This window comes from Tenrec ecaudatus, chromosome 15 (assembly GCF_050624435.1).
Source record: "Tenrec ecaudatus isolate mTenEca1 chromosome 15, mTenEca1.hap1, whole genome shotgun sequence".
Lineage (NCBI taxonomy): Eukaryota > Metazoa > Chordata > Mammalia > Afrosoricida > Tenrecidae > Tenrec > Tenrec ecaudatus.
In genome coordinates this window covers 80431131-80444345 of record NC_134544.1, presented here as the reverse complement: position 1 = coordinate 80444345, position 13215 = coordinate 80431131, and the positions used below count along the sequence as shown (strand labels likewise).

The window sequence follows — 13215 nt, the reverse complement described above, 5'->3', positions numbered from 1 at the left end:
TCATCCACTTTTAAGTTAACTGTTGAAGTCATCCTGTGCAAATTTTGTTTTTCCTATTAAGTTCAGTGAACTCTTCACTTTTTCTGTCCTATATTGGAGCCCTGTGTGAGCCCCATTGCGCTGCCAACTGAGCAGTTCCAGTGACCCGCCGCTCCATGATGAAAGACAAGGCTTTTAGCGCTTGTCTAGAGTTACAGCCTGGGGTGCCTGCTGCGATAGCGGAGGACTTGTGTCGCGGCTCCACTTGGTCTACAGTCGCTTGGGGAATACCTCTAGCAGTTCTTGCCGTCACCGCTTCCATTTTGCCCCCATGGCCTTTCTCAGCTCACTCCATGCTCATCTCGCATACGGACCACCTGTGGGCCCGCTTCTCTTGGGAGCACCCCACCCAGGCACAGGGCTCCAGCAAGCAGAATGAGAAGGTCGAGCGAGAGAGGTCCGTCCACCCTGGCGGCAACTGGGCCAGAAGAAAAGGTCCAGGAAGAAGGAATGGAATGGAATGGAAGAGAATTCACTCCAGAGACAAAACAGCTCCTCTTCTCTATTACAGCTATTCCCCTGACAATACAAACTTTGTGTTTTCAGGTTCTGCAGCATTCCAGACCTCAGGCACAGAATCAGGATGGGAAAAAGACGGTGTGTCTCTCCACTCAAGCCCAAGTTGGCAGCAGGAAGCGGAGCACACAGTCACGGGAACCAGTCCACAACTGTGACCGCCTCTATTTCAGGAACTCCTAAAAACAAGCAGCATGTGGACAGCAACCATGGATGGGAGAATGTATCGGACTTAATGCTGGGGCCTGAAAATTATCCAATTACACGAATGAATCCCACATCAGGAGCGCTGAGCCCTCTCCCCTGGCCCAATGGAACTGCCAACACCACCAAGAACCTGGTGGTGACTGCAGAGATGTGCTGCTACTGCTTTGATGTGCTCTACTGTCACCTCTATGGCTTCCCACAGCCACGACTTCCTAGATTCACCAATGACCCCTATCCACTGTTTGTGACATGGGAGACAGGGCGGGATAAGCGTCTCCGGGGCTGCATTGGAACCTTCTCAGCCGTGAATCTTCACCCAGGACTCAGGGAATACTCGTTAACCAGTGCACTTATGGACAGTCGATTTCCCCCAATGACTCGAGAGGAGCTACCTGAGCTTTTCTGCTCTGTCTCCCTCCTTACTAACTTTGAGGTTGCCAGTAATTACCTGGACTGGGAGGTAGGGGTCAATGGAATTCTAATTGAATTCATCAGTGAAAAGGGCATCAAATATACAGCCACATATTTACCTGAGGTTGCTAAAGAACAAGACTGGGATCAGATCCAGACCATAGACTCATTGCTCAGGAAAGGTGGTTTTAAGGCTCCAATTACCAGTGAATTCCGAAAAACGATCAAACTCACCAGGTACCGAAGTGAGAAGGTGACAATCAGTTATGCAGAGTTTATTGCTTCTCGTCAGCACTGTTTACAGAACAGTACCCTTCATGCCCCACCCCTCTACAATCATGACTCCTGACATAAGGCTGCATGACCAATCTCACCCCCTATGGCAGCCAATGGCTATGACATCATTGGAGCAGACCCCTCCTCTTCCTGGTCCAGTTGCTTCCATTACTGCACCATGTTATGATGCTAGCATCCATTGCCACGTCTGCCTCCAGCTAACTAAAGGGATGACGGGGTTGCATTGAATGAAACAACTTGAGGAGACCAAGCCTTATCTCAGCCTTTGCGCTATGGAGTTCAGTTGGATTGGGGCTTCTCCAAGATTGGTAAGAATTACTGTGTGGGTTCAGAGGACCTGTGACATGCAGGTACCACTGGTGACTTGCTGCATGTGTATTGGCTACACAAGGAAGCTGAAATTGAAGATCCATGAAGGCTTAACCCATACACATCCCTATCACCTCCCGAGATCAAGTAGGCATGTTCCTCTGGCAGTCTGGGCAATGGAGACTAATCAGAAACATTATAGGTTTTAAATAGCTTTTTTCATAAAAGAAAACTTTCATTTAATTGCATACCTAGAATTGACCACAGCTTCCATACTTCCTACCCCGACATCCTGATAGGATTGAAAGTGGGCACCATGAATCCTCTGGTTCCTGGACAGGGCAGCCACATCAGAAGCCTTTTGGGAGGCATAGGTCCACTGATCAGTGTTCAAGAAACTTTGATGGTTTAAATTTCATCTTACTGTGAGTTGCATTTTGTAGCATTCTTTATTTAGAGTGTTGTGCAGCCTGCTGAGGAATGGAATGGAATGGAGATGCCCAAAGGAGGACCTGATGTCATTGCTGCACACGTGTGAAGGAGATGTCTGTTCCTTACCACCCGGACACCTCAAATCCTCTTCTGGGAGAAGTGCCTATAGCTGGATCTCGGTTCTCAGAAAGCAGAGATCAAACAAGCAGCTGAATTGACCTTTGTAAGGACACCTTGTTCTAGGGAAGAATTCAGGGCCTCCAAGCGGTTTTTCTTTTCAGGCAAGCATTCTGAAAGAACTTTATACAAGCGAGTTCTTACAGGACTTTAAAACAAAGCTGTTAATAAACCAGGTGGCTCTTCAGCTTGTCTAAAGTATTGGAAATCTCCACTGCACCAGACAAAATTCCTAAACTCATTCAAAATAATTCAACCTTCTTGTGACATATTGCCTGTTGCTCTTGTTGCTAATTTCCACGTCTGTCAGCCGACGTCTGGCTTATTCTTCACTAATTTGGTGGCAGAGTTCATAGAACGAAGGGACTTGGAAGATGATTTGGATATATCTTAACAGAGGCACTGCTAAAATGGTTGACTGGAAGAGGTAGCCAGTTGGAAGAAAGGATCCCAAGGATATTATTACTGGTTTTCAGCAACACATTTAGAGAATTCATAAAATGGATTGGATATCAGCCCAATGAACATAATGATTGGTATATTAAAGTTTATATGGGCAAGGCATGGCTTTCTGAAATAGGCCAAAGGGGCTCCTTTGAGATTACTTCTGCCAGAAATGTAGAAATGGGTACAATTTGAGGAACATTCTGTTCCAGGCATTAGTGTCTTTGGTTTTTAGGTAACAATGAGAATGTAAGTGGATCTTCTTGGCACTGCACTCTGGTCTGACAAGGATGCAGAAAGATTAGGGGAATGTTGGGCTGATAAACGAGAAACCCGTGTCATGTCACTGGTCTTAACTGCTGGGCTTTCACATCCTGCCACCTTCCCCTTGAAAGGTTGATCAAAACCCTTTTGAAGATGAAGGGATTGTATCAAGATTTCCTGCTGCTGAGAATAATAAATCAGTCTTACACCATGGTTTGATGTATGGATGTTTGGCTCTGAATTAAACCATCCACCTTTGGTTTGTACGACAGTATTGGCACATAGGGGTAGGCTCAGAAATGTTCAAATGTTCTGTGTTAGCGTTATGTTTAGTTTCTAAAGCTTTTTTTTAAATCAAAAAACCTACTGCTCAACTTTCACCCCTGAGCACGCTCAGTGAGACTGGCCATGCAAACTTTCATAGTGCCATGCTCTTCAAGCCTATTTTTTCTTGTATAAATGTTTGCCTATTTGTCTTCACCAGTGTATATATTTTTTTATTTTGCTGAGGGTGTGGTAGGATACCTACCATTTAAGAAAATGAAATGTTAAAATCAGTGCACAAGAATTAGGCTAGTTTGAGTCCAGCACCACACTGAAGTGGCCTCCTGCTTTTGGAGTGAAGAAGCCTTACTACCTCCACTTTTCCTAATGCTCCCACAAAAAAAGACAACAATGGAAAAGCTCTTTCCCCTTTGCTTTACCTAAGGGGATTTGGTAGCTGGCCAAAAAAATACTTGTAAGGAATGCTGCTTGCTGTGTCCGTCCTGAACAGGGCCTGGTCTGGAAGTGTACAGTGATGGACAACTCAGAAACACGTATGGCAGGTTGCTCTCAGGAAAAACAGAAGTCTGGATTATCCATGTGGCAGCTCTGCTAGGAAGATGACAGCTCTGAACTGCCTTCCACGTGCTTGACCAAATCAGTCATGAGGGTGACCAGATACATATGTGATTTGTAGATGGAAGGAAGTGAGTTTTCTGCTTAGTGTTACCTCTGTCCTTGAGCTGGATAAACTGAACAGTAGGTAATCAGATTTCACAGAACCAATCTGACTGCTGGCTTTGTTCATAGTTTATATCATCCTTAGCTGTGAGTGCCTTTTGGTCTGAAAAATTGGGTTGTTTCATAATACCCACAGCTAGGACATACTCTATTAATTGTCCTCACTTTACATTAAAAGGATTGTGTTTGATCACTAGGGTTTGTTGATACTGGATTGTTTCCACTGTGAGTTTCATAAAACGTTGTCTCTGCATAATAAAGCCACTCATGTTAGAGAACTTTTCAACAAGAAAGTTGTGTAGGTGAAGTTCTGCATATTGTTATAATATCTATACAAAAGAAGCCCTGGGTATCAATTTAAGATTTGCACAATATCTGTTTTCAATATGTTAACACCCGCAAATACACTAAATTGTTATTTTCTGCTGGGTTTCTGGAACCTTGGAAGTCATGTGTTTGTTTTGTTTCGTTACATCTATTTCCCTGAAGCAGACTTTGTATGGCATGCAGTACAAAGACTTCAGAATAAGTCTCTGTGTTACACTCTGTTGCCTCTTGGCTATATAGCATACGAGTGCAAATCATTGAACTCCAACAAAATATTGTAGAGAACAAACCATAATGGGCTAAAATAAAATTTAAAAAATAGTTACAGCCAGAGAAAAGCACAAGGACATCCCCACCATGTCCTATAGGGTCGAACTGATGTCACTGAGTCTGTTTGGTTAGTTGTCTTGGTTCATATTTTACATTAAATATTATTTTTCATATTACCATCTTCATGTTATTTTTCTTTACCTGATTCTTTACTAGCATTTCTGGAAACATTCACTTATATTGAAGGTTTCTGAATTATTGTCTTTAGATTTACTTTTTTAAAAATCCCTTGGAGGCACTTCTTGTTAGTGGAATCGGAAATTTCACATGATTACAACTGAAATTATGTATCAACTAATACAGATACCCTTCCAACTAAGTAAACTTCCAGAGCAGCATACTGAGGCAGGGGCAGTCTGGGAAAACCCTCTCCATGTGGACAAGACCTGTCTCTTTGGGGGAAAACAATACCTGTCAGACATAGTAGAATTCCCTTAGTGAATCAACATGCCTGGAGGAAGTGCATTTGCTCTCACGGAGAAATCAATGCATTAGAAGAAATTTTCAGAGAGATAAACAGAACGGCCATGAGAACAGGGTTTTATGATTTTTTTGCAGTCTGAAGTCCAGGATTATCGAAGTCAGGACTCAAGTCTTAAAAATCATGATTTTCTGGTTTATCATGGAAGAATTTAAGGATTTCCACAAATATGTTGTTTATATGGAATACCAAGGTGCCCACCATGCAGGTCTGGCAAAGATAATCCCACCAAAGAGTGGACAGTCAGAACTGACAATGTGGATGACACCCTCATAGCCATTCCTGTGCAGCAGGTAGCTATGGGGCAGGCAGGTGTCTTTTTTCAAGACCATAAAACAAAGAAATCCATGACCGTAAAGGAGCATAGCCACTTGGCCAACACTGACAGATATTGCACTCCCACACACCGGGATGGTGAGGATTTGGAGGGAACATTTTGGAAGAGCCGCCTGTACCATTCTCCCATTTATGGGGCTAAGGTATGTGGCTCCTTGTTTGGTGAAAAGACTGAGCATTGAAACCTCACACACCTGAGGACGATCCAGAGTCTCCTGGAGCAGGAGTGTGGAGTTGTTGTCAAAGGTGCCAACACCCCTCCCTGTACTTTGGCCCATGGCAGACCACCTCAGTTTGGCACACGTAGGACAAGGACCTGTACAGCATCACCCACCTGGACTTCAGGGAGCGCAACACTTGGTATGCGGTGCTCCCTGAGCAAGGAGCCCACCTGGAAAAGCTCCCTGGCAATTTTAGTGTCTGCAAGAGAATGTCCTGCTGCACAAGGTGGCCCTCATCTCACCCAGCCTCCTCAGGGAAAATGGCATTCCCTTTGGTCGGATCACCCAGGAAGCAAGCGCCTTCATGTTCACATTCCCCTAGGGCTCCCACGCTGGCTTCCATCGCGGTTTCAACTGTGTGGAATCCATCTATTTCGCTGTCCTGCGCTGGGTTAATTACGGTAAAGCTGCTTCTCAGTGCAGCTGATGGGAAGCCAGGGTCACATTTCCCATGGACGCCTTCCTGCGCATTCTGCAACCCGAGCCTATGAGCTGTGGAAACAGGGCAGGGACCGCACCTCCATGGACCACGTGGAACCCACAGCACTGACCAGCCCGGAGTGGACTGCTTGGAAGGAAGCCCAGGCTCTTGAGGGGCATCTGCAGTCCTTTAATCCACGCAGGGTCAGGCGTTGCTCTCTGACTCTGGCTAGGGGGCTGTGCCTGGGTGTGTCCTGGTCCCACAGACCCCTCCTGGGCAGGCAGCTCTGCTGTGCAGCCTGAGGGCCCTGCCTTCAATGGCAGCATTCCTGCGGGATCCAGTGTCTCCCCACTTCCCACCTCAGTTCCATCTGCCCAGTGTCTCCAGCCTGCACAAAGGGGAGTCGCACTGGGCGTCCTCGGGACTGATGCCCACCTGCAGTCCATGGAGTCCAGGGACATGAGCACACAGCACGCACACTTGTGCACCTTCCCTCTGAGCCCCTGCCTGCTGAAGGATCATCAACAGATGACCCTGTCCCTCAGAGTTTTGAGATGCAGCATCCTGTCAAAGTTTCTGGGTACTGCTGTGACCACGATCTTCCGCCCTTGGGACCCCCGCTTGATCCTGATTCCCCAAGCATGCTGGCCCCTGCCTCCTGGCACTGGACATCTCAGGAATCTTGTGGACATGGTCATGGTTGTGCAGAGTCCTACCAGTGAGTGTTTGCCTTCAAGAACATTCTCCAGCCAAGTTGCTGTGCACTCCATGTCCCTTGTAACCTACTCAGTTTTTGCTATGTACCACTCTGACGCCTCCAAATTCCTGCCTTCAATGATGTCAACAATCAACTTGACTGATCACTGGGCACAGAATAATGGAGCTGCATCGCCAAAACTTGAAAGAGGGCCAGTACCAAGGTTCTTCTTTCTCTTTGAGCTCAGCTCAATTGAAGTTTTTGTCAAATGTGAATGTGCCTCTCATGCTCTCAGCCCCAGGAAAAACAGTCTCCCCAGCCAATATTCAACATGGAAAGTGGTGCCCTATGGTGTCCCATTTACTTCACCCTCAGAAGTGCAAATTCTAGGTGTCCCAATATTTTCTCTTACTATGAATCTCCCCATCTCAATGACTACTATGTTGTTTGAACTCTCAGAGCACTTGGAAACACTTATGTGTCTTTTCTGAACAAGAATTGGGTGCTGTCCTTGAAAAAGTAATCTCTTGTCTGGATATCTTGAGCCCACTGTTTTCCAGTGTGTCTTGATACCTGGCAGCATCAAGTATCAAGATCAACTCTTTCAAAGGTGACTGTGATATTTAAGGAGGCAAACTGCCAGGTTTTTCTCTGATTATGCAGGATGTTGATTCAAACGGTCACATTTTAGCCCCCACAAAAAATTTGGACCTACATTGGATGATGTTGAGAATCTAAATGAGACTCTTAACTCATTTGCACTCTGAAAAATTGATCCACTCTTCTGCCAGTAAACATAGCTACTTCTTCTAATGAACCCCACACCTTTAACACACTCCACTAATTAAACCAAGCAACTGCTCATGTAGAAACTGCATCTTTGTCCCTTGGAGTCCATTATTGTTTGGGGTTCAAGGATATCTAATGTGAATTAAATTTGTTGTTTTCAGTATGTATCAAAAAGGGAAATAAATGGTGAAGGGAGGCGTCGGATAATGCAAGATAGGACAAAATAATAATTTATAAATTATCAAGGTTCATGAGGGAGGGTGTGCAGGGAAGGAGGGAGAAAATGAGGAGCTGATGCCAAGGGCTTAAGTGGAGACCAAATGTTTTGAGAAAGATGATGGCAAACAATGTACAAATGTGCTTTTTTATTGTTTATCTTTTATTTCATAAACTTAACTCTGCTTTCCATCTGGACTCGTGGAATAAGGAAAGTAGGAAACTCGAAGAACTGGATTGAGAGCACAAGATAAACCGATACTGCACATGGGGAATAGAAGGGTGATTTCCCAAGCTACACAAGGAATGGTCTGGTGCTTAAGATAAAACAGAAAATTCTGATCACATTTAGAGCTGTCCAGTCAGCAATGGTGATCTTCTTGCTGGTCTTGCCATTCTTGGAACCACAACGCTCCATGGCTTCCACAATGTTCATGCCTTCTTTCACTTTACCGAAGACCACGTGCTTGCCATCCAACCATTCAGTCTTAGCAGTGCAGATAAAAACCTGGGAACCATTCGTATTGGGTCCAGCATTTGCCATAGACAGGATGCCAGTGCCTGTGTGCTTCAGGATGAAGTCCTCATCTTCAAATTTCTCTCCATAGATGGACTCACCACCAGTGCCATTATGGCGTGTGAAGTCACCACCCTGGCACATAAACCCTGGAATGATTCTGTGGAAGCAGGAACCTTTGTAACCAAAACCTTTCTCCCCAGTGATCAGAGCGTGGAAGTTTTCTGCTGTCTTTGGAACTTTGTCTGCAAACTGTTCGAAAGAGACGCGGCCGAGGGGCTCGCTGTCGGTGGCTATGTCTAAAAACACAGTCGGGTTGACCATGGCTGGGCACAGTAGGAACAGACAAGACTACAGATTCAGGCGGCGGCATCTGCAAAGCGCGTATAAATGTGCTTTACACAATTGATGTATGTATGGATTGTGATAAGAGTTGTATGAGGCCCAATAAACTTATTATTAAAAAATTGTGGTGATGATTGTAAAACTCTTCTTTTTTTCTCCAACTCTTCATGATATGATCAAACTATTGAATGGTATGATATGTTAATATTATGAAACAAAACTATTAAAAATATGATTGAATTATTGATTTGAATAGTTTGTGAATTATATGCCAATAAAACTGTTTAAAATTTTTTAAAAGAACATATTTTGAAAACGATTTTGTGTATGAGTTATATTAAAAACAAAGTAACTCATAACCTATCCAGAGAGGATAAGAAGTAGATACAACCTGAAGACTACACAGAACATTCTGTACCTGTTTCCAGAGTAGATGTTCCATGGGGGAATGGAAGAAAAGTGTACAACAAAACGCAAAAAGTCAGGTGCAATAAACAGGCAGAGCTACTGCCCAGAGATACCTTCTAATCATTGAACTGAAATTACTCCTGTATGTCTCCTTTCAGCTGAATCACAAATTGGCTAAAAAATTAAATGAAATACTCTATGATTTGTCCGGAGCCATGAGGCCCGGCCATTACTTGGAATTTATTAGCCTGAGCTCTAGGTATTCTTCCACCCCAGCCTACGTGACAGAGCACTGTAGCTGTGTTTGACATACTTATCTTGCCAGACACAGATAAGGAAGTCTCTGTCTGTCTGCATGATTCTGTTCTGAGGTCACTATTCCCGGAATGAACTCTGCTCGCAACCTTGAGTAAACGTGTGTAATGATTATATATAAGCACCTGCATCTTGTTTCCCCCACTATTGTTCTCAAGGAAACGTCTGCATCTTGCTTCCCCCATTTATTCTTCTCTGGGAAACTCCTGCGGCTTGTTTCCCTTTCCCTGGCCTATATAAGCTATAACTTTCCACTCAATAAATGAGACTTGATCAGGATATTGTCTTGTCTCCATTCTCCGTGCCTCTTGCCCCCCCAATTCCCATTCCAGGTTCCGTGTTGAATGTCCCGCAGGACGGGACAATGATTACTGGCCTTTTTTGCATTGAACATCCACATTCTGAAACATGCCCATGCCAATGTTGTTCCCCAACACCTTATCCCAGATACTCTATGCCTCCACTGAGTATGCTTTCGGGGCTGAAAGAAAGGGTTAGGGTTCTCTGCTGGCAGCTACCAGTCCGCTGCAGCATTGCTTGTGGATCCATTCTTTCCTCAGAGTCACACTCCCTGGCCAAGCATTTGAGACCACTTCCATTGAGGACACTGCAAGGCAGGCTACCAGAGATCAAGTGGAGTGACTGGAGGAGTGGTATGCGATAAGTCAGAATGGCAGTCAAGGGGACCCCCTTCCCCCTTATGCCCAATTATGTTTTCCTATTATAGTCTTCATGTACCAAGAAGGAAACAGAAGAAACTTTTACTATCATTATTATTATTACAATTGGTTTTATTATTTTATTAGGAGCTCTTACAGATATAGCAATTCATTATTCTATTAGATCAAGCCTAGTTGTACAATTGCTACCATCATCATTTTCTTTCTTTCTTTTTAGTTAGTTCAAGGATCGTTTGTTGGCCTTTAGGAGTGTTTTACAGTCCAGTCTGTTGGGGCACCACGCCCTGGCCCCAAAGTCCACTTTCAGCATTCCATGGAGATCTTGCCGCTCCACTTCCTTGCTGTTCTGGTGCACTCCCCCAGTCCTTTGCCTCGGTGTGGTGGGATCAGATCAGGTGCAATTCGCACACTGTGTCTCCAGTGCTGTCCTCGGTAGCTACCATCATCATTTTCAAAGCATTTTTTGCTTCTTTAACAATTTGACACCAATTCCCCTTTATCTTCCCTGCCCCCCATCAATCCTTGATATATATTATAATTATTGCCCTATTTTACACCATCCAGTATACCCATTCACCTACAATTCTGTGTTAGTTCCCTGCGCCTGGGGTTGTACAGTCATCATTGCTATCAGTCCCCCTTCTCCTTTCCATACGCTCAGGGATCATTACTCTCATTACTGTTTTATGAGCGGTTTATCTATCTTGGATTTCGTGCATCAAAAGGTCTCAATTGTACAAATGTACACATGGAGGTCTAGTAAGATTAGTGAGGTAAATCTAAGGGTGCAATAGTGAGGTAAGGAAATATTTTTTTTAAATAGAGGACAGTTATGTATTTAATCAGTTATACAGCACCCTGGATATATCATCCTTTATATATAGCCCTTCTGTAAGGGACTGTCCAATTGTCTTACAGGTGTCTCAACTTTATCCATGCTTTTTTCACATCAATTTGATTGGTTGTTTTTGAACGTCTGATTCCTATTGACACCTCATGATCACACAGGTTGTTATGATTTCATGTGGTCTTTGTTGTTTCCCTCCTAAACAGTCCTGTGTTTCACCTCAGGCCTTTATGATCCCAGGCACTATATGTTTTAAGAGCCGAGCACCATCAGTTTTCTTCACCACATTTGCATATGTACCCATTTTGTCATCAGCAATTGAGTATCACACGTTGCCAAAATTTTAGAGTTGTTTTCGTTGTATGTTTTCTTTCCAACTTCCCAATTATCACAGTTCTCATAAAAAGTTCTTCAATCTCATGGCACAATGAGAAGTGCCAACAGAAAATATCCTTTTAAATCATTTTTTTTCGTGATTGACAGGTTCCCAGGTTCCCTTAAGAGCTCCACTTCTGCAATGTCAGTGGCTATTCGATGGTGATGTCAAACAGTCATGTTCCAAACTTTCAAGATAAGGCTTTATTCAAAAAGTCTGGTTCAGTTCGGGGAGGTAAATCGCAATGTGGGATGTAGATCACAGAAGACAGCCAATGGATACATGATACTGAATGAGACATCAGATGGGTTCAGATTCATCAAAGATAACAATGTTTGTGGAGCTAGATTTAGCACACACACACACAAAAAAAAACCCAAACCACCTGTGCTAGTCCTGGTTGACTAGAGAAACAAAATTCATGGACACTCAAGATATAAGAAAGAGCTTTATATTATATAAGAAAGAGCTTTATATTAAAGGGCAATTGTATATTGAGAAACATCCAAGCCAAGTCTAGGTCAAGTCTATAAGTACAATATTAGCCCATACGTCCAATACTGGTTAATAAGTTCCTCTTTAGACTTGTGGAGCTATGCAATAATGCCAAATGCAGAAAGACCACTGGCCAGTGGGTGGAAATTCTTGTGGATCCAGGGGCGGTGGAAGCATCTAAGTGCTGGCGTGGGTCTCCATGTGGCTCCTCCAGTTCCAGGGCTCTGGGTGCATCAGTATAGATACAAGTACCTTTTCAACAGGAATGTCTTACAGGGAGTGAGTGTATCTGGCCTCCAGTGAGTTATTTATCTCTTTTCCACTCCATATGAGTCATCAAGCTGTCTATGAGTTTTTTTCTCTAGCCTGCCTGGATTAACACATAGCTATGAAAGCAACCCCTATTGAACTCTTAGATTAACCAATAAGCAAATATACTGTCCATTGTGACCTCCAACTGCATTTATGACACAGCCCTCCAGATACCATCCTACTTAGCAGGCCCCAAAAATGTGCAATGTAATTGTTTTTGTCACACTCTTCTAAGAGAACAGGTATAAACCTCTAAATCAGTAAAAGTGATTCAAAAAAGAAAGAAACTTGATATAGATAAAACACTATTAATAAATTGAAACAAAGTAGAAAGTCTTAACACCCAGACATTAAAATGTATTTTATAGCCATAGCAAACAAAACAGCTTGGTACTGGTAAAACAATTGATATGAAGACTGGTGGATTATAATTGAACACCGGAAATACAATCAAAAACATATAGACACCTAATCCTTAATAAAGGTTTAAGGCAGAGTAAGTTGGGGCAGAGATAGCCTTTTCTCTAAGAAATCTAAATTACGTTGGCTCTTTACCTGCAACAACAAAAAAGAAAAATAACAGGACCCATACTATACACCATGTATAAAAATGAACTCACCATACATCAGAGACCAAAATAGAAACCCCAGAACCATAAAGGCTAACAATGAAAGTTTAGGGACAAACTAAAGGTCACTATCAGGGCATAAACACACTGTGAACATAATGAAATATCAGCAGTATAAAAGAAAAGTAAAGAACTGAGACACACTAAAAAGAATAAACATTTATACACATTGAAAATATTCATCAAAAGAATTAACAGAAAACGCACAGATTGAGGAAACCATTCAGTAATAATACATCAAATTAAGGGCAAATCTCCAAAATCTGCACGCAACTAAAACATTTAACAAGAAAAATACAAATAACCCAATCGAAAAAATAGGTACAAGACAAAAACAGACAATTCATTAAAGATGGCATCTAGGTGTCAAAC

General features: G+C 43.2%; 1 protein-coding gene and 1 pseudogene across 2 annotated transcripts; one reads left to right on the top strand and one right to left on the bottom strand.

Annotated features, from left to right (window-relative positions):
* Positions 1-622: 622 nt before the first annotated feature.
* Positions 623-1522, top strand: LOC142427915 (AMMECR1-like protein). 2 transcript variants are annotated; one of them, XM_075533039.1, is made up of 2 exons: positions 623-1002; positions 1108-1522. In XM_075533039.1, the coding sequence occupies exons 1-2, from the start codon at positions 623-625 to the stop codon at positions 1520-1522; spliced, it is 795 nt and encodes a 264-aa protein (XP_075389154.1). The 2 variants fall into 2 exon arrangements, with proteins under 2 accessions (XP_075389154.1, XP_075389153.1); XM_075533038.1 differs by having other exon boundaries at positions 623-1522.
* Positions 1523-8214: 6692 nt separating this feature from the next.
* On the bottom strand, positions 8215-8760 carry LOC142427541 (peptidyl-prolyl cis-trans isomerase A pseudogene; annotated as a pseudogene).
* Positions 8761-13215: the final 4455 nt, after the last annotated feature.

What these genes read in the sequence shown, in the direction of transcription:
- LOC142427915 (XM_075533038.1), top strand. Translation starts at nt 623, where the DNA reads ATGGGAAAAAGACGGTGTGTCTCTCCACTCAAGCCCAAGTTGGCAGCA.